The sequence below is a fragment of the Solanum verrucosum genome, unplaced genomic scaffold, assembly GCF_900185275.1.
Source record: "Solanum verrucosum unplaced genomic scaffold, falcon-dt-bn FXZP01000183.1, whole genome shotgun sequence".
In the NCBI taxonomy this organism is placed as follows: Eukaryota; Viridiplantae; Streptophyta; class Magnoliopsida; order Solanales; family Solanaceae; genus Solanum; species Solanum verrucosum.
This window is the reverse complement of record NW_026020430.1, coordinates 2,292,221-2,313,215: the sequence shown is the minus strand read 5'-3', so window position 1 is coordinate 2,313,215 and position 20,995 is coordinate 2,292,221. Positions and strand designations below refer to the sequence as shown.

The following is a 20,995-nucleotide window of genomic DNA, read 5'->3' as shown; positions in this document are numbered from 1 at the left end:
TATAGACTATAAATAATTAGACCTTTACAATTACTCTAGAGAGTTAAAAGATATATTATTTTTACAAATTACAATTATGTGCGTCTATGATTCTGAAATGTGAATAAGTTACACAAAATAGCATGGTCCGCTTTTATTTTTATTTTTTATTTTTTTTTGTCAGGACACTTTTTGGGGGTAAAGGAAGAAAAAATAGTAGAAGAAGACATATATTGGTGTAGAAAATCCTTCAAGAATTTATAAAGAAATATCCTATATTACTTCTTAATTCTTATTGCTAAATAGAGAACTCATACAGTATAAATTAGGTACGTTGTAATGCTGTATTATTTTCCTCGTCGATCGTATGTAGGAACAGTTGCAACACAAAATCAAGGCTATTAATACGTGATCGTAGCGACCCATCGTCTAGTTTAAAGTTAACCTAGCCAATCAATGAAATTACTAAGGTTTGTTAAATTTGATAGAACGTTCGTTTAATGGCTGAATTGGTCTGGCATTGGATTCAAATCCCTGAGATAAACATGAGAAGAAAAATCAAGAAGTAGGTTATATAATTCCTTTCGTCTAAAATAAGTAAATTTTTCTTTTTAAGAAGGAAAAATATATGCTAAAAGTTTACTTATTTTGAATTGAAAGGAGTTAAATATAAGTAGATTCTACAATTTTTTAAAAATTGAAGAACCACCTTTAATTTTTCTTGTCGCACAAATTTTAATATATAGTAAAAAGAAAATTATTTTAATAGGCGCTTGGACATCAATTGAATGATGTATGTGATAAAAATAATAGCATTTTGAAGGTAAATTGAAAATTAGTATCGGAAAAAATAATTTAGGCATGCATTACGCTAGAAAAAATATATAAACAAAAGTTTTTTTAAAGAAAAAAACAAATAAATAATTTTGGGGTAGCAACTCACGTTAACAGCAGCATCTTGGAGCAGTTTTATTTGACTTGCCGTTACACTGTTAACCTATGAAATTGAAAAAGAGAAAAAAAATCGCATAATTAAATTTAATACTAAATGGGAATACTTAATTACTCTTAATTTTCATCATAATAATGAATTTAGGCAAATTTAATTACCTTTCCATCAATAGTCCAAACAACACCTTCAGTGCAAGGTGGAGTAGTTAGGGAGCCAATATATCTGTAATATATATTGTCATCCAATTTTATTATATTTGGATCATGTATTCCCATGGCTTTTTCTGCACTTCTTTTATCAGCAAGAGCTACTAAATCACCCTCTAGCTGTAATTACATAAGCAAACAATATCAAGAAGCTGAAAAAATAATTAGATCGATCGATTAAATTATACAGATAGCGTAAAAAAATAAAATTGTATTTACTATGGTTAGGAGATCATTAGGCAATAATCCAATTTCATAGAGGATTCCAATGACAGCAATTTTCCCATCACTGCTCATATGTACCAAATGAGCCTCCATATCATACCTGAATTATATTTATTCAAAAAAAAAAAAAAAATACTTGGTTGAGATTATGTAGATGAGTGTGTAAATAATGATAATTTTTCTCTTTGTGTACGTTCATTTATTTTTAATATTTCTAACAATTTCATTTTCTTTCAATAACTCAATTTTTTTGAATTAGTTGTTTCCTTTTATGCTACGTTTAATTGGTTCATATATAGATTAGAAAGTAACTTCCTTTTTATGATTTAATTAACTTTAAGAGGCCTCGCAAATTAACATTATTTACGCCGTCACAGGGGTGAAACTAAAGTACAAGTTATGGATTTAGACAAATTTAGGAATTTTAGTTCAAATTTTATATTTATTTAATAAATTTATTCAACATATACAAATTATTTTTTCCGTTGCAATATTTGGATAGTCAAATGATATATTTTCCTTGATTATAATTTTTTCAAATATTTAAAATTGTTAACTATTCGTATGATTTGTATTACTTTTTGTAATTTTGTGTAGTTTCTAAATATGTCAGTTTTATTTCAAAAATTGAAGAATCTATGTCTAATATCACACCTGAACATTAGTTAATTTAACCTTCATACTATGAATCAAGTATAACAAATTGAATAGATTTAGCACCTAATAACTTAAAAATGAGTAGAATCACGAATCTCATAAACTTTAAATCATGACTCTATCTCTGATTGCAATAAATATATACCATATACCTTTTCCCATCGATACTATGTTCGGAAGGTGTGTGCCAATGAATTTGTTGGAGTTGATATTGAGTTTCATCAATCTTCAAGTATCCTGAATCACCATCCCATCTCAACTGCATTTATAAATAAATATATATTATAATCACAACTTAAAATTTTTATTTCAATATGAGTGATGATATATTATCCACAATATATATTACTATATACTATAATGATACAATTTTCTTACGTACCATGATATCATGTCCTCTATTCACGAGAGTGGCATTGGATGGCTTGTAGTATTTTTGAAGAATTCCTAAATTTGATACAACTTCAACCATTTTGTTATCAAGGTCAATTGGAGACTGTAAATTTCCATTGCAGTTACTCGAGATTTTCCCCCAATTAGCTGGTCCGTTCTTCGCGTTTTTGTCATAACTAAACTCATCACTCATATCATCTACATTTACTCAGACATAATTAAGAAACTTACAACTATGTACACTGACGGTACAAAAAAAGAAAAGAAATAACACTATTAAATCATCTTATATGAACACGAGCTAAAAAAATTCTAATTAATACATTTAACGTACCAACTTCTTGAGATCTTGGAAGAAATGCACTTGAAAGGAAAAGAAAAGAAAAGAAGAAGATTTTGATTGTTGTTGCCATATTCATATTCATATTCATATTATATCTTCAACCGTTGAAATATTTTGTGAGTTAATGAGGAAACTCAGTAAATTTATAGAGACTTATATAAGGGGGGTAACGTTATATGAAGCTAACCAAAATTAAGTTGTAATTTTGACTGATTTTCTCTTGAGTTTAATTGCTGATTGAAAATTCGAAATTCTATTAAATTGATGATAATAAATTCTCCTTTTATTTCTCACATGAATGTATATTTCCCATTTTTGACATGAGTGATGGTACATTATGGTCGATGGTTATATATTCATGTTGAAATAAACATTGCTAAAACACATCAAGATGACTTTACGATGTAAAACAGTATCGAATATATATATAGAGAGAGATCGTATACTTTTTATATTTGTATATATTTTGCACACAATCACTAGTTTTGAAGTCATTTTCTCCAAAAAATCATTACTTTCTCTGTCTCAATTTATGTGACACCGTTTGAATTTCGTGAGTCAAACAATTTAGTATTAATCGTGGATTAAGGCATGATCTTTAATTTTTTTTTAAAATAACACTTATATATTTGAAAACTACATAAAAATTACTGCAAGTCACAATAATTGATAATTCAAGACATTTAAAACATATTTGGAAATTATGGTCAAAGATATACTTATTTGAATTTTCGTAATGAAAAAATTGTCACATAAATTAGAACAGAAGAAGTATATTTTACGTGTGTACACTTACATGACTACTCACCAAGTAAATATGATTTTTTTTTTCGTGTCAAATTTCCAATGTAATAATGGATTAATTAAAGTTCTTACGAAATCTCTCCTTCAATTTGTCAATTTCTCTTTTGCTTATTCTGGATCTTTGCATGTTACGTTATGGCTTACGTTATTCCCATCCAATAAACTAAATCTGGTAACATAAATGACGTTAAGTCTCAAATACTTATAATTAGGACTAATTTCTTTGTTTTACTGCTATATATTGATTGGTTACAATTTACAGCCTAGACTAAATGATTCTGGTCTTTTGCATCCATTCCATTTTTGTTAAATTAAAGTCTATTATAGGAATATAATAACAGAACTGAAAAATAAATAAAGGTTCTACTAATTAAATCAGGAAATATTTCTTCGTCCCAAGTTAGTTGTCGTGTTTCACTATTCTAATGTTTTCCAAAGTTGACGATGTATTTTGCTAATTAATTTCACAATGAAGCACCAACAAATCAACGTGCAGAACATATTACGAGTAATACTTATTACTGATACAATTGATACAATGAGATACTTATGATACAATTATTTGTAACATAAAATCATATATATTCCTAGTTCTAAACACCGTTATTATCATCGATAGACAATATAATAACTTAATTTATTTTCTTGAATGAAAGCTTCTTGGTAACGGATGAGGGTTTGACATGATCCCTACCGATTTATTAATAAAGATAGAACTAGATTAATTATGGGAAGGTTATTAAATACTCCCTAATCAAGCAAATGACCAAGGTTTGTTGAATTTGATAGGACGTCCGTTTAATGGCTGAATTGGTCTGGCATTGTATTCGAATCCCTGAGATAATTTAAATAGTATATGATGTCAAATTCGAAATGAAAAATAGATACAACATATAAACAAGCAGATTTTCGAAACATAATTAAAATTTTATGTTAGAAACTCACATCATGAACAACATCTCGGAGCAGTTGAATTTGTTTTCTGGTTACAGTTTTAACCTGAAAATATTTTTTTTTTTAAAATAACATAATTAAAATTACTTTGAAAAATGTAAATAATTATATTAAATTTTGATAATAATGAGTTGGGTTTAATTGATTTACCTTTCCATCAATAGTCCAAATAACATTTTCAGTGCAAGCTGGTACTGTTAAGGAGCCCATATACCTGTAATATCTTTTTTCATCTATTTTTATTAGATTTGGATAATTAATTCCAATGGCTTTTTGATCTGCAAGTCTAAGAGCTTCTAAATCCTTCTCTATCTGTGATAATTACAAATAAATAATAATATCAAAATTTTAAAAATATACAATCGATTAAAGTATACTGATAGCGTAACAAATAAATTTGTGTTTACCATAGTTAGGAAGAGATCAGGAAATAATCCAATCTCGTAAAGGATTCCAATGACTGCAATATTCTTTCCATCATTCGTTTCATGTACCAAATGACCCTCCATATCAAACCTTCATTTGATATACGCGAATAATTCTTAATAAAACTATTTACACTATCAGTATATATATACATATATACACACCCTTTATGAATATACCTTTTTCCATCGATGGTATGTTCAGAAGGTGTGTGCCAATGAACTTGTTTAAGTCGATATTGAGTGCCATTTATCTTCAAAAATCCTCCATCATCCCATCTCAACTACATTATTTATAAATTAATACTTAATTCACTTATTACAAAATAATTTCAATTTATAATATCATGATCAAAGTCGATTTTTTAAATTTAAACGTACGTACCATTATATCATGGCCTCTGTTCAAGAGAGTGGCATTTGATGGTTTGTAGAATTTTTGAAGTATTCCTAAATTGGAAACAATTTCAACCTTATTGTTAGGAAAATCAATTGGAGACTGCATTTTTCCAGTTTTGCATTTGATCCAATTTGGATGAATATTGCTCCAGTTAGCTGGTCCATTAATCTCCGCGTTTTCAACGTAACTAAACTCACTCTCATAATCTACATCAATTCCCCAAAAGGATCACAACTTTATTCACTAATATGTTAGTGTAGAAGAAGTTTTATTTGTACTATCAAATCAGCTAAAAGATATAACGCAGATTAAAGGATGTTAATATTGCAAATTAAAAAGACACTCGAGGGTTCTATTTCTAATAATAAAATACATTTAACGTACCAACTTCTCCAGATCTTGCAAGAAATGCACTTGAAAGGAAAGCAAAAGACATAAACAACATTTTGGTTATTGTTGCCATATTCATATTATTATATCTTCAACTATACTTAGAAGTGTTTTGTGAGTTGATGAGGAAACTCAGTAAATTCATTGATACTTATATAGGGGGAGTAAGGTAATATGAAGCTGACCAAAAAAATGTTGTAATTTTGACAATCTTCTCTTGCCAACTTTTTTTTTCCGACTAATTCCACGGGTATTTGTCACGTCCTACTAGCAATAGGGATCAGGTAATTCTGACCACCAAAATTTTTTCTCTTGCCAAATGTTATTAATTTTGATTTAAGTTATATGTACTAACAATCTTTTACACCATCAGTACTATATATATATATTCTACTATATTATAAAAGGGAGTTTAGGCCCAAGTATAATATATAATATTCAAGATTGAGACTTTTCCCAATCTTGAATATTATTTATTATACTTGTGGGACTTTTAAAAGGGAGGGAGTTTATGCCCAAGTATAATATATAATATTCAAGATTGGGACTTTCTTGAATATTATATATTATATTTATTATATAGTAGAACTTGGGCATAAACTCCCTTTTAAAATAATTATATATATATATATATAGAGAGAGAGAGAGAGAGAGTAAATATATATATATATATATATATATATATATATATATATATATATATATATATATATATATATATGTCACAAATGGAAAAGTCCCAATCAAGGAAGCAACATATATCATTTACAAATGACTTAAAAAAACATTAAAAATTACAATAATTACCAATTTAAAATATTTAAAAGCTATATAATAAAATAGGTTGACTCTCAGAATTCTATCAAACTCACATATATTGGGACAGAAAAAATAACACATATCATTTTAAAATTACCAAAAAAGTATTATAAATAATAATAATTAACAACTTAAAATATCTGAAAGACATTTTAAAATGGTTAATTTTGTAATTTTATCTATATCACATAAATTAGGACAAAGTGACCAGTAATGTACGTTATTTCAAAGTTACATAAAAATATTATAAATCACAATAATTAATAACTTAAAACATTTTAAAAAAAATATGAAAATTTGGATGACTCTCCAAATTTCATTTGTGTCACATAAATTGAGACAACAAAAATAACATATATTGGGTCCATTTTAATTTATTTGTCTTTTTTTTTAATATTTAAAAATTGTGTAAAAATACAATAAATCATGATAATTGACAACATAAAATATGTTTTGAAAAAAATACAAAAAATTCCACTGATTTTTGAAGTGAATCTATCGTAAAAATACTATAAATCATGATAATTGACAACATCAAATATTTACAAAATGTTGTATGTGGGTAGTCTTATTATGCCTTAAATAGGGTCAAAGAAAGTACATGTTTGTGATAAAAAAACCTTATTCCTTTATCCACGCAAACAAGCACTTCAAAAACTTGGTTATTATCCCCAAAACATATGATTTATATTATTGGGCCCGTGCATAGCACAGGCAACATTATCTAGTATTATATAGAAAAACTACTAATTATATTTTTATTAAGTTACCAACTATACTTATTTCTCACATGCATGCATATTGCCTATTTTTGACATATGATTGACGACACATTATTCATGTTGAAATAGACCTGCTAAAACACACAAAGATGACGTTACGGTGGAGATTACATATTTTGCTATGTTATTTATTTATCGTGAATCAAAATTTGCGATCGCTAGCTTCCGCATACTATTTTGATAATAAAAGATCAGTTATGTGTAAAAGTAAAAATTTATTTGTATTTTATGTTTATGTCAAATAAATAAATATAAAATAAATTCCGCAATCAAACTGTCACAATTTATTTTTTGAAAGAAGAACCAAATTAAAAGTGAGAACACTCTTGTCAACGAAAGCACAAGTAGATTAGGCTTTGCTGATAGAGGCTGCTGCAGCTTTTACTTAATTGGCGTTTTGGACAATTTTTTGAAGAAAAAAAGTTATGAAATAATTTTCTGGAAAAATTCTAGAAAAAAATGTTTTAAACGTTCACATCAAAGTTTTTAATTAACTAAACTCAAGGTTGTTTTAGTCCCAAAAAAAAAACGCTTGTTTTCAAAAGTCTCAAATTAGAGTTTTAATCAATTAATTACTTGCACAATATTTAAATGTGATTAAGATAAATATCTTAAATGCCTAATCAATTCTTCTGGAATTTTATTTTCACATCTTTCTTATCCTATATGGCTCTTTCTAAGCTAATTAATCGGGTACAACTCCCTTAATTTACATCTATTCAGGGTTTCACCTCTCATGGTGATCGCGATAGAATTTAACATCGACCCTTACCTTATTTTTTATTAAATAAAACAAAAATTACCTTAGAGTTCAAGCTTGAATTCTCATCTTCATTTCTTCTCCATCTATCTAACAAATTGTCTACCTCTCTATATATCTTATTTGATTTTGTCCTTAATTCATCTTTTCCTTATTGGCTTCAATTGAGCTAATATTTTTTTATTTGAAGAATAATATATGACATGATTTGAGCTAATTGCATTACATTCACTATATACAATTTAGTTTGTTGCTTTGACATTGTTGTAGGTAGCTAAATCTCTTTTTAGGCAAATCATGTAATATATAATTCTTCAAATAAAAAAGAAAAAAGGACAAATATACATCCGAACTATCGTAAATGGTATGCATATATCCTCTGTCATATTTTTGAGACACTGATGCCCTTGCCATCCAAAAACTAAAGCATATATGCCCTTCACTCTAATGGAAGACTAAAAAAGGACACGTGGCACAATCTTATCCGTCGATCTAATATTTAATAAATGTCGGGTCGGTGGATAAGATTATGATGTCCGTTAGTATAAAGGGTATATGTGCTCTAGTTTTTGGACGGCAGGGGCATCATTGTTTCAAAAATATGACGGAGGATATTTGCATACCATTTACGATAGTTTAGGGTATATTTGTTATTTTTCCCAATAAAAATATATAAGTCAATTATACATCCATCGGCTATTTTAACTTTAGTTTAAGCAGTTTAGTCTACAACTATACCTTTAGCTAGGTAATTAATTCGGTAATTGTTATATTCTCTTGCAACTTGTGATCTTCTGCCAAATTTATGGCGCAAGATTACTTTGGATTCTGACTATAATAACAGTTAATTAGGATTAGGCTTCATTATTAAATATTATGTAATTAATCTTTTTTTTTACACCAAGACTTTAAATTGGAGCTAAAGTACGAAAAATAGGGGTATTAAATGGTGAATTGACTAAATTTTGGGGGGTCAAATTAAACGGAGTTAATAAATGTGCGGTCAAAATGGGTATAAGCCCAATATTTCTACCAAATTCTGCAAATACTATACGAAAAATGGTCAAAATTACCCTCAAGTTATTCAAAATAGCTCATATATATTATTTAATTATGTTTGGGATCAAAACTATCCTTGTCGTCTATGTTTTGGACCACAAATACCCTTAAAACGTTATCTTTGCCATTAGTGTTGACATGACAGTCCAGCCAGGCAATCCAACATGACAAAACCTCTCAATAATGTTGTTCTTCCTTGTTCATCCTTATCGCAATAAGAAAATCAAATTTAATTATTCCATTGTTCTTGTTTGAGTTGTTGTTCGGACTTTGGTTCATTGTTTGGGTTTTGGGGTCACAGATTCACAAAAACAATTTTTAGATTTTCTAATTAAGAACTCTTTCGTATATTTTTTTAAGATTTCAACTCAAATCTTCAAATGTCAATCTTCAAACTAAAAAATCAGTGGTTAAATGTCAAATTCCAGCTTCAATTGCAATATCCAAGCAATTTTTAGTAACATTCAATTAAATCTCTTCAAATTTTTGCACTTAAAAACCCAACAAAAGCTAGAAATTTCTCACTAACAAGCTTTCAAATGAGTAACTATTTTTGAGTTTCAACACAAAAAGAATGACTTCAAGAGTTCTTCAACATCTTTCAACCTTGAGAATTTAATTTTCAGTCTCAAATTCGATGACATCAAAACCCAAACAATAAACTCGATCATTCAACACACAACTACTATCTCAAACGATCTTCAAAGCACTTCGAAATTGGAATTTCAAAGTCCGAACAATAACTCAAACAAGAACAATGAAAGAACTATTTTTGATATTTTTGTTTTAAAAAAAATTGTGATAAAGATGAACAAGGAAGAACAACATGATTGAGAGGAAGGATTTTTTTCATGTTGAACTGCCTAGGTGGACTGTCATGTTAGCAAATATGGCAAATATAACGTTTTAAGGGTATTTGTGGTTCAAAACATAGACGGCAAATGTAGTTTTGATCCCAAACATAAATAAAGGGTATATATGAACTATTTCAAATAGTTTGATAGTAATTTTGACCATTTTCCGAATACTATATAATTTGTTTGATTATTAGTAATTTTATTCTTTATTATGATATATAACAAATTAAACAAAAAAGAATTAAAAAGATTTCTTATTGATCAATTCGGTGAGGTTTTAACCCAATTTTAGATGGGCTGAATCAGGTGGAATATCAAAGTGAACTGTGTTAATAGATAGACTAGTTAACTTAAATAAATTGGGCAAATCATATTTTCATGAGCTAATTTTACGTTTTTACTACTTAATTTTTTTTGGTAAAACCCAATGCAACGAAATAGGATTTCATTTGTTATTCTATGATTTTTTTAAGAAAAAGACAATCGATAGACTTTAGAAACCGATGATATATCAAAGGACGTCCGTTGATATTTTCTTTGTATATAATATTTTTTGATGTTATTGAGTCTGTCAATTTTGGATCGGTTTTATTTTTGGGGAAAAGGACAAATATACCCCCGAACTATCGTAAATGATATGCAAATACCCTCCGTCATATTTATGGGACATTGGTACTGCCCATGCCGTCCAAAAACTAGAGCATATATACCCTTTATACTAACGGACATACACGTGTCATAATCTTATCCACTGATCCGACATTTATCGACAGATAAGATTGCGCCACGTGTTCCTATTTAGTCTTCTGTTAGAGCGAAGGGCATGTATGCTCTAGTTTTTGGACGGCAGGGGTACCAATGTCCCAAAAGTATGACGGAGGGTATCTCCATACCATTTACAATAGTTCAGGGGTATATTTGTCATTTTTCCCTTTATTTTTTTTTAAAAAGTATATTTTATACAAATTCCATAGTGTTAAGAGTTAATTACATCATATCCCTATTCTTTTTCAAAGTACAACAATCCCTTAAATTTTGTGGAATCTAGATACATCCCAAAACGTCCCTATACATCATGTCCCGATTTCAGATATACATCCCTCAACGTCCTGATACATTGTGTCTCGGTTTCGGATACATCACTCAATGTCCCAATACATCACGTATGTCTCGATAATCGCATAAAGTGATGTATCCGACTAATACATCGCATAAAGTAACGTCTCGATACATCGCTTACATCTCGATACATCACGTAAACTGATGTATCCGACCGATATATCGCGTAAAGTGATGTATTCGATTGATACATCACGTAAAGTAAAGATTTTGCAATTTTTTCAAACGGTAATTTTATTTCAAAATTATAGTAAAATAAGTTGTGTATTTAGATAATTTTTCCTAAAAAAAAATTGAGGACGCTCGTTGGTTTTGACTTGTGTTTACTTAGTAGTGTCCCTGCCTAAACGTCATTCAAATAGGCAGCAGCCAGTGGAGTAGGAGTCTAGTATTATTCACCAATCACCATGATGCCTCTTAGAATGCAATTCTTTGATTACTTTACCAACCAGAGTTATGATGGAGTAATAAGTACTCTTTTATTTTTAATCATAACTCATAAGTCTCGAGTTTAAATTTTTCTGGTACAAAGTCGTCTTGTTAGGAAGCGCTTTACTCCCAATGTGAGACTTTAATTTCTAGGCAAATTTAAATTTAATCGAACTTTAATATAAATATTGAACACCAGATGAAAAAAAAATAAAAAAATCTTGAATTACTTTGATAATGGACACAATTTAATCAAACACTAAGTTCCACATTTCTAGACTAGAATTATACCACACTATGCAAATTGACAAAAAGCAATTTAGAGATTTTATCCTCATCAAAACAAGGCAATATTACAGTAAAATAACTGTGATTGGTTGACTTATATGGTATATCATAAAATCTACTATCAGTAATGTGGTATTCTTTATATTATATTGCATTATTTCCGTTAGCTCCATCATGTGGATTGGCAAATATGGCAAGCCCACTTAGTATTGCCTCATTTGGTGGAGTATCTCAAAATTAATTTTAAAAAACAGTATTAACTTGAAACCCTAGATTTATTTTCTATATAAACACCCTTAAATCTTTCTTTATACCTCACAACTAAGCTTAAGCATCCTTAATTAGTTCTACTAACCTCAATCCGGGTAATTTCAAATTTCACCAATTTTCCTCAATTTACCATCTAGGAAACTTTACATAAATAGTCGATCGGATTCATTGTTTACTCTTCTTCCTAGTTGATATACATTAATTATACACATATTATATATGGAGTATACATAAATCCTCTAACTATTTTTAAGAGGTTCGTTGGATGGCTATTTAGGTTTATTCTTCTAACTTGTTTATGCATTGATAATTTTGATCTTTTTCTACAACAACAACAAACAACTTGTCTATGTTATGCATAGTTTCGTAACCTAGAATATATATAACATGTGGATCATAGTGTAGAAATTCTTTATATCGTCTTCGTATGTAAGTCAAATTCTTTAATTTTTATTGATCATATGGCATGCAGGAGATTGATCAAACGAAGTGCGGAGAAAATGAGAACTGTTTTTGTTGTTGTTATGTTGGTGATGATCATGATGAGTTCTGGCATGGCTACAAGTAGGAGTTTGAACAATTATGAGCAGCAACCTGCAGGAGGAGGAGGAACAAGAACAATGGATAATCATCATTATATGAGTAGGGAAGAATTCAATAACAATTATGGTGGAGGAGGTGGAGGTGGAGGTGCTTCTCCTAAAAATGATAAAACAGATGATGGAAAAGTCTAAAATATGTAACCCTAGCTAGCTACCAAAATAATGCTCTTGAAATGATATAAAATATGGAGTATGATATATGAATGTTACATATATCTATTAGTATTAGGGTAGTCTATCTGCATTACACCCTAGAATGTGGTCCTTCTCGGACCCTGCTAATGCGGGATGGTTTGTGGACCGGACTGCCCATAGATATATCTATTAGTATTAGTAAATGCGAATAAGCTGTGGTCAGAGTTCATCTCCATGTAATTTGACCTTATGTAAATATGCATGGTAGTAAAAGTGTGTGTATATATCAATATGATCTTGCTTTGGGTATTGTAATTGAAGTTATGTTATTGGAGTTCACGTTAAAGTTAAGTGTTATATAGATATAGAAAAATTTTATTCTGGGCGAGGCACAAACATGATGTGGCAGACAAAGAGTTGTATGAGGCCCATTTATATTTCGCCAAGTGGATCACTTTCAGAAAAAGGAGACACTCCTCTTTCTCTCTCTTCCTTTTAACGTTTTTTCCCTTTCTTACTTCTTTTACTTTTTTTTCCTTTGGTTTCTTTTATAAAATGTGGGACCCATATGTACTTATTTCCCTACTTTTTCTTTTCTAATTTTAATCTTTTCTTTTACTTTTTCTTTCTTACTTGCATTTTCCTTTTTGCTTGTTAATTCTTAGTGTAAATTTTATTTTTTATTTTTTGTTTTAATAAAGAAACTTTGAAACTCACACACGGTATTGTTGTACCGTAATTTTCCTATCTTTTAGAAAAATCACTTTTTAAAATGTTCTAAGTATAAAAACAATTTGAGAAATACTTAGAAAGAGTCGCCACTTAATTTTTAAAAAAAATTAAGAAAGCTTATAATTTTCAAAGATTTAAACAGAAAAAATCATTTTTGAAAATACCAAAGAAGGTTCGGGGTTCAATTTACACTTCGAGAAGGGTTTAAGCATTCGAAGTGTCCGCTAACATGTGGTTGACCTGCGACTTGACTAAAATGTATTTGACTATTTTTAGAAAAAATAATTTAACATAAAAATATATAATAATTTACACTATTCGGTTAAGTTTGAAAAATAGCTAAGAAATGAATCATTATATTTTGATCTTTTTGGAGGAAGAGACGTAAAATGAAAATATTTGAATTAAGGTGCAAGTGATTAGAAAATTAATAAAACTAGACTGATTAGAATTTATTTAATTCATTTCAGAATAAATTAAACCAATTTAATAAACATGAAAACCATTTCTTATTAATTGGTTAACCTTTTTTGAGAAAATGACTTAAGTAAGTATATATATATATATATATTTTATTATTATTATTATTAATCAATTGAAAAGGTTCTCACTAACATTTTTTAAAGTTTATTAGAAGAAAAAAAAATACTTTAACTTAGAACAATTGAAATGAGTGAAAAAGGTGATTTAAATGGAGAAGACCCTTAAAGAACATATCTAAAAAAATAAAAATTAGGGAAATGATTTAACATGAAAATATATAATATTTTACGATATTCGATTAACTTTTGATAAAAATAGTTAAATAAAGAATAATTTTAAATTTTTTTAGAAAATAGGATCTTAATTGAAACAACTTAGTCAATTAGGAATTTAACAAAATTAGATTAGTTAAAATTTGTTTACGTCATTTTTTTTTTTTAGAAATAATAATTCGAACCCACTTGGTAGATAAACCAAGAAATTATCTTAATCTAATTAAAGATAAGTGAAAGTTTTGACTTTAAAAAAAAAAATTGAATGAGTATAAGAGTTAATAAGAATGAATTATTTTTAAAGAAAACTAACATGAAGAATATGGTTCATCTTTTGGGGAATTTAATTAAATTAAATCGCAATAAAAAAAATTAGATAAATGAATAATCACACAATTAGATAAGTTAGGTGAAGAGGAAATTGAATTTGGGCCTCTCTTGGGCCTAAATTCGCTGCCACTTTGGGATTTAACCCAATTTCCGTTTTTGTATCTATCTGTTGTATATTCTTGTATACGGGTCGGATTTTGACCAATTTTCTTGTATATTGAACCGTATACCAAACGTATACAATCCATTTCTTCCCCTGCGACCTGTATTTTCGTTTTTAAACCTGTATATGGTATTTTAGTACGTATGCTAGTGTATACAGCATGTATATCAATGTATACATGCTGTATCTCAGCCCACTTTCAGCTTTCCAGAACCTGTTAATCCAATTTCAGGCCTTATTTGACTCTTTCGACCTGTACACCTGCTCTCGACGGTCTGGCCGACTCAAATGACAAGGAAAAGAGCCTTTATGGCTCGACTTGGAAATGCAAAGAAGAGAAGTCCACCATGGACTCGGGAGGGGTTCATACAACAAGCAAAAAAAAAAAGAAGACAGCATCAGCACTCGAAATAGCGAAACAAGTACAAAAGAAACAACTGAACATGTCAAAACACCAAGAAAAGAGCAAATGGGCAGAAAATATAAGTCATGAAGGATTATAGCTTGCACGAGATAAAATTTACTACATAAAAATCCAAATCAATCCAAATATACATCACCAAAGGCATGCTTGACAAGGATAACAATTCAATACATGCTAACGGGAATGCTTGAATCGCATAAAAATGAATTAGGAACGGACATACAATGACTTTAATACATGCTCAAAACAACTACTAATATAGCCAAAATAATTGTAGAGAAAGAGAGAGTAAGCCTGTGAACTCCTACATGTTGGATCGAGAAGGGAGCAACCTAAGACATACTCTTAAAATGCGACGAAAACTCATTGATTCGGATAAGAGTTAGTGAATTAAAGCCTTTATTACAATCTAGCCTAACCAAACACATACTAGTCAAATAAATATGTTGACTCTAGCTTATTCATAGTTAGGCAAGAAATAAAAAATAATAATAATAATCAGACCATAACAATTAAATCTTCAGCAAATGGGCTACTGCTACATCACCAAAAATAGCTAAACCACATACAAATCATGCTAAGAAATATACTTTCCAAAGAGACCAACAAGATGACGAATCTTAAGGCAGCACAACAATTCCAAATTAATATACAACAGCATAGCATATGCTTCAGCCTTGCAACAAAATCATTCGATGCCTACATATATATTTGAATGCTAAGACCGAGAACAAACGAGCAACCACCTCTAATACGTACCCAACTCTCGATTAACCATGAGAAGTCAAACACACTCAAGCGATCTCAAAATCAAGGAAAAATCAGCCGATATGAACAACATCACAATTTATTCGAGAAGAAAGGAGGAAAAGTAAGAACAAGGATATTACCTTTCCTGGAGCAGCGATACTAGAAACAATGAGCAGGGGAGAATACCGACTTCTTCTCCCACGAACTTCGAACACAAATGGCAGGCTGAGAAAATCCGAGCGACGGGATATCCCGAAAATTAGAATCAGAAAGTTAAATATATCGTTTTGAAGTGCAAAATGACTATTGCCTCGGAACTAAGCTCAAAACTTGTCAAAAAATCCCGTTTTCCCAAAAACTCCCCTTCTAAACCGAAAACAAAGATGGATTTTATATAGGAGAAAAATGAATTCCATTAGAGGGGAAACGGATTAAAAATTTAAATTTCAAATCCCTCTTTTTCAGGAAACAGTAGAAAGGATGGGGCCTTCTACAAAAGAGGATGAGGGGACGGGGTGAGTATGGACGCTGCAAGGTAGTTGAGCGAGATTTCCAAGTTTGCAGCGCAATTTGCTCGCTGAATTTCGGTGTTCGTGTGAAGAAGAAGAGTAACAGGGGCCGGGTACTGTTTTGGAGTGGGTTGAGGCGGCTGGAAGAGGCTTTTTGTATTGTTATGTATGTATTTGATGTTTGGGAGTGTATTATTGTATTGTTGCATGTATGGGTGGGCTGGGAATATTGTGGAGAAAAGGAAATGGGCTGAGAAGTGGGAATGTTGGGTCGGCTGATTGCTGGATAAAGGTAGAAAAGGGGCCCAAAACTTGGTCTTAAATAAGTTTAAGGTTGGGGTAGAAATGGGCTAGAATTATAAAAAGAAAATGGCCATTTGAATTTCAACTATAGCCAATTGGGATTAAGAAATATAGCCAATTTGAATTTAAGTAACAAATTGGCTAAAACTTAAATAAGATGAATTAATATAATCAACTAACGAACTTCTTAATAAAATAAATAATTTAATTATAAACTAATAACTCGAAATTATAACTATAGCTTAAAGTAAATTAGTAAAATATTTAACTAAAAATGTAAAATCTTTTGTGATGACTTTCAAACATTTGTAAAATAACGTGATTGTAAAAATATACATATTTATTATTTAAAATTATTAAAATTATTTAAAATGACAAAATTACTTTTTAAAAATAACTTGGAAGAATTTTGAATTTCCTGAAACTCATTAATTCAAAATTATAACCATCACTAATAAAATATTTAAAATATGAAATATTTTTGAGATGATTTTTGAATAGTCACGAAATACATTAATTATATATATAATTATATAAAGCATATATATTATTTAAAAGTTATAAATAGGTGACGAATCTATTTAAGATAACTTGCAAACTATATTTATTTTATTTTCTTGAAATTTTTATAAAACTAATAATTTTAAATCATTTGAAAAATTGTAGAAGTTCGATGATTAATTTATATTGTGGAGGGCCAAAATTGGGTGTCAACAACTATTATATATTCTATATCTCTATTACTATTTATTTGAGGGGAAATTAAAGTAATATGTCGAAAAAATTAAATTTACTTATTTTTGGATGAATTCAAGAAAATTGAGGATAGTGAAATTAAAAAAAAATATTAGTGAAAATTCATGTAATCAACCCACTGAACTAATTAGTTTATGCTTTAATTTTTTTACGTACTGAATTTTGATTTAAATTTACGATCATTATATAAGTTTTTAGTTTATTATTTTAATATTATTTTTTCTATTCTATATTATTTATTTAATTATAATAAATAGTTGTTTGAAATTTATTTTTTAGTTTTTAAAATCAAGATATAAGTAATTTTTTTAATCCTAACAATTAATTTTTTTATAATTATAAATAAATTTTGTAAAATTGCAAAAATTCTTTTAAGGAATAAATTATTAAAAATATTATTTATATTTATAATTTCTAAAAACATGTAAGAAAAGTAGATAAGCAAAATATTTATTAAATTTCACCTATCTTGATTTTTAAGAATAAAAATATGGTATAAATTGACGAAAATAATATGTATTTATGTTGGTGTTTTTGGATGTTTTTCGTTTTTGAATTTCATGACAATAGTATCAAAACTTATGTAATTGTTTTGCAAGATCATTGATGTTCTTTCCGTTTTAGTTACTTATTGAAGAGTATTTGTGGATTGAAGTGTTTTTGGATTATGAAATTGTTGAGAGAAAAATAAAAGAACATATTAAATTTATACCTTCTTTATTTTTCATATTAATGATCTACTTTTTCTTTTACAAATTTCTTAAGAAAACACAAATAAAATATAAAGCTTAATTTTTTTTGGAAACTTTATAAATTTTATTTATACTTTCAAAAATAATTAATTGTTATAATAAAATAGAAAATTTTTAATTAATCATATCTTTGTAAATTAAAAAATAATTTTATATAACTATTTTTAATAATATAAATAATTAATATGAGATGGAAAAACAATATAAAAATGTAATAAATAGAATGAGTCAAGCAAAATTTTTTGAATTTCATATTTAAGTATGAAAGTATAAGGAAGAGAGAGAAAGAGGAGTGTCCCCTTTTTCAATTATATTTTATAAAAGAAACCAAAGGAAAAAAAAAGTAAAAGAAGTAAGAAAGGGAAAAAACGTTAAAAGGAAGAGAGAGAAAGAGGAGTGTCCCCTTTTTCTGAACGTGATCCACTTGGCAAAATATAAATGGGCCTCATACAACTCTTGTCTGCCACATCATACTTGTGCCTCGTCCAGAATAAAAATTTTCTATAGATATATATTGATTCATGCATGTTGTTAAGGATATTAATTAACATGATCAGGTCATAATTACTGCTGTGGGGCACACTGAACTGAGGCAAAACCATCTTTCAATTGAGGCAATTATTATTAGGAACGTTAACATTATTTTAAATATTTAAAAGAAATCAAATATTTTCATCTTATTGATCGAGCATACCAATTAGGTGAATATTATCATTTTCTACTATACAATTTCTCTTAGCATTTGTAATTCCAAATATAAGTCTAAATTATCTATATGAAACTAGTTAACTTGATTAAGCGTGTACACAAAGGATTTAGAAAGTTAAAAAACGTACAAAAGCTAAAATTGTAGGGAGACCTTTTATTTTATTTTATTTTCATCTAGGGAGAATCTATTCAAGTTAGAAGAAGAGACATTCCATCACAAATTTCCATTAAAGCAATTCTAAATGGACATGCAATATTACCAAAACCCGCACCCATTTTCATAATAAATTGTACTTCTACTTTTTCATTTTTAATTGAAAATAAGTGGTATTTCATTAAATAAAAAAGATATTGTTTTTTCTTCCAATTTTTCTTTTATTAAAAAAAGAAGAAGTTTTACATGAAATATCACTTAGTATGAAACAGAAGGATTACTAATCATCCAAGATTTGATTTAGATCAATTACATGATATAATGGATGTCCTTGGTAAAAAGTGAGATTTGTTAAATATTAAGATTTAGATCACTATTTTAGACGATGGACAAGTGTAACAAACACTAAAATTAATGTTGTGATTTTCTCAACTCAACAATAAACAATAGAAAGAACAAATTAATAAGCTTTGATTTATACAATATGAAGAACATGAATAATAACAGTAACAATAAAGGAGAAGGAGATGAGGGGACTAAGAGAGAATTAGGAATGAAAAGCAGAGGCTTTACCTAAGCATAATCACAATTCATATAAACCTATTGAAACCTCACACATAACCAGTTAATCCAATGTTGAGTTGCTTAGCCAATACTGGTCTAGGCCCATTCATAACAACAAGCCCAAAAAGAGATTCAGATGCATTTGGTCCTGATATTATCTTAATTATTTAGGGGCCGATTTTTTAAGTATACAACTTAACAATTGTATTTACACCAACATAGCAATACTTTTTTTTTCAATTATATAGCAAATTTTTTTTTTCAAAAGTAGAATTTTTTATTTTTTTTTAAATTCCAAATCAGCCACGCTTATCCCGATTTCCATAAATTTCTCCAATAATTTTACCTTCCCTAAATTATTCAAATATGTTAAAAAAATAAATCGAAACAATAAAATAAATAATAAAAAGAAAACGAAAAATCGGAAATTAAAGCATGACAACCCACAATTTATTTTTTAATTCCTTAATTTTCTCCCCCTCTTTTATTTACCTTCCATAAATATCTCTAATATAGTTATTGCTTCTCTCTCATAATTCTAATCAAAATCAGACTCTATACCTTCACTATTCTGAAAGTGTGTTCAATGGATTTTTTTCAGCACGACGGGAGATGGAATGAAACTGGTATTCACCATAATAATTGCTTCGATTATGGTTGTTTTAAAGTATATTTATTGGTTTTATTGATTTTTTTGTATAAATATATATATTGTTATAGCTTTATTGATTGGTATTTTTTGGATGGAATTTGTAAAACATAAACTATATTGTTCTCAATTGCTTTGCACCATACGTAGGTACTCGCCTATAGTTAAATTATTGGTTAATTAGTGGTTTATATGTTGGTGTAGTCCATATATTTTGAATGCATATGTTTTTTAGTTAGTGGCGTATATACACCAAAATATTATGGTGTATTTTTGTTGAATTTTTATGTTATTTATCGGGTTATTCTACTAGGCACTATTATTTATTTTGTATCTACCAAAAACAAAACACCAACAAATATAAAATAAAATTTTATAAAGTTTTGTTATATGACAGTGGTTAGTTTGTTTATTGGTATTGTTTGGTTAGTTTGTAGTTCAAATGATGATATATATATCAATTTGAAGTGTAACAAATTTTTAATCCTAATATACACCATAATAATTGTAAATACTAAAATTTATACCAATTATGCATAGCATTTAAACCAGTAAATTAATTTTAGCATTCTTTATCATAAATTATACCACTATAATA

The 20,995-nt window shown here is 28.4% G+C and overlaps 2 protein-coding genes across 2 annotated transcripts; both read right to left on the bottom strand.

Moving 5' to 3' along the window:
* Nucleotides 1-444: 444 nt before the first annotated feature.
* Nucleotides 445-2,831, bottom strand: LOC125807508 (bifunctional monodehydroascorbate reductase and carbonic anhydrase nectarin-3-like). Its single transcript, XM_049487233.1, has 7 exons — nucleotides 2,747-2,831; nucleotides 2,402-2,610; nucleotides 2,172-2,278; nucleotides 1,357-1,462; nucleotides 1,090-1,257; nucleotides 923-976; nucleotides 445-513 (listed from the first exon to the last, which is right to left on the bottom strand). The coding sequence occupies exons 1-7, from the start codon at nucleotides 2,829-2,831 to the stop codon at nucleotides 445-447; spliced, it is 798 nt and encodes a 265-aa protein (XP_049343190.1).
* Nucleotides 2,832-4,313: 1,482 nt separating this feature from the next.
* Nucleotides 4,314-5,836, bottom strand: LOC125807509 (bifunctional monodehydroascorbate reductase and carbonic anhydrase nectarin-3-like). The gene is made up of 7 exons (XM_049487234.1): nucleotides 5,723-5,836; nucleotides 5,324-5,544; nucleotides 5,119-5,222; nucleotides 4,921-5,029; nucleotides 4,664-4,825; nucleotides 4,505-4,558; nucleotides 4,314-4,394 (listed from the first exon to the last, which is right to left on the bottom strand). The coding sequence occupies exons 1-7, from the start codon at nucleotides 5,805-5,807 to the stop codon at nucleotides 4,314-4,316; spliced, it is 816 nt and encodes a 271-aa protein (XP_049343191.1). The 5' UTR covers nucleotides 5,808-5,836.
* Nucleotides 5,837-20,995: the final 15,159 nt, after the last annotated feature.

Coding starts and splice junctions, on each gene's coding strand:
- LOC125807508 (XM_049487233.1), bottom strand. CDS start 2,831: ATGAATATGGCAACAACAATCAAAATCTTCTTCTTTTCTTTTCTTTTC. Junction 977..1,089: donor TTTGGACTATTGATGGAAAG/GTAATTAAATTT, acceptor TCAATTTCATAG/GTTAACAGTGTAACGGCAAG. Junction 514..922: donor TCCAAGATGCTGCTGTTAAC/GTGAGTTGCTAC, acceptor TGTTTATCTCAG/GGATTTGAATCCAATGCCAG.
- LOC125807509 (XM_049487234.1), bottom strand. CDS start 5,807: ATGAATATGGCAACAATAACCAAAATGTTGTTTATGTCTTTTGCTTTC. Junction 5,223..5,323: donor ACAGAGGCCATGATATAATG/GTACGTACGTTT, acceptor TAAATAATGTAG/TTGAGATGGGATGATGGAGG. Junction 4,559..4,663: donor TTTGGACTATTGATGGAAAG/GTAAATCAATTA, acceptor AAATATTTTCAG/GTTAAAACTGTAACCAGAAA.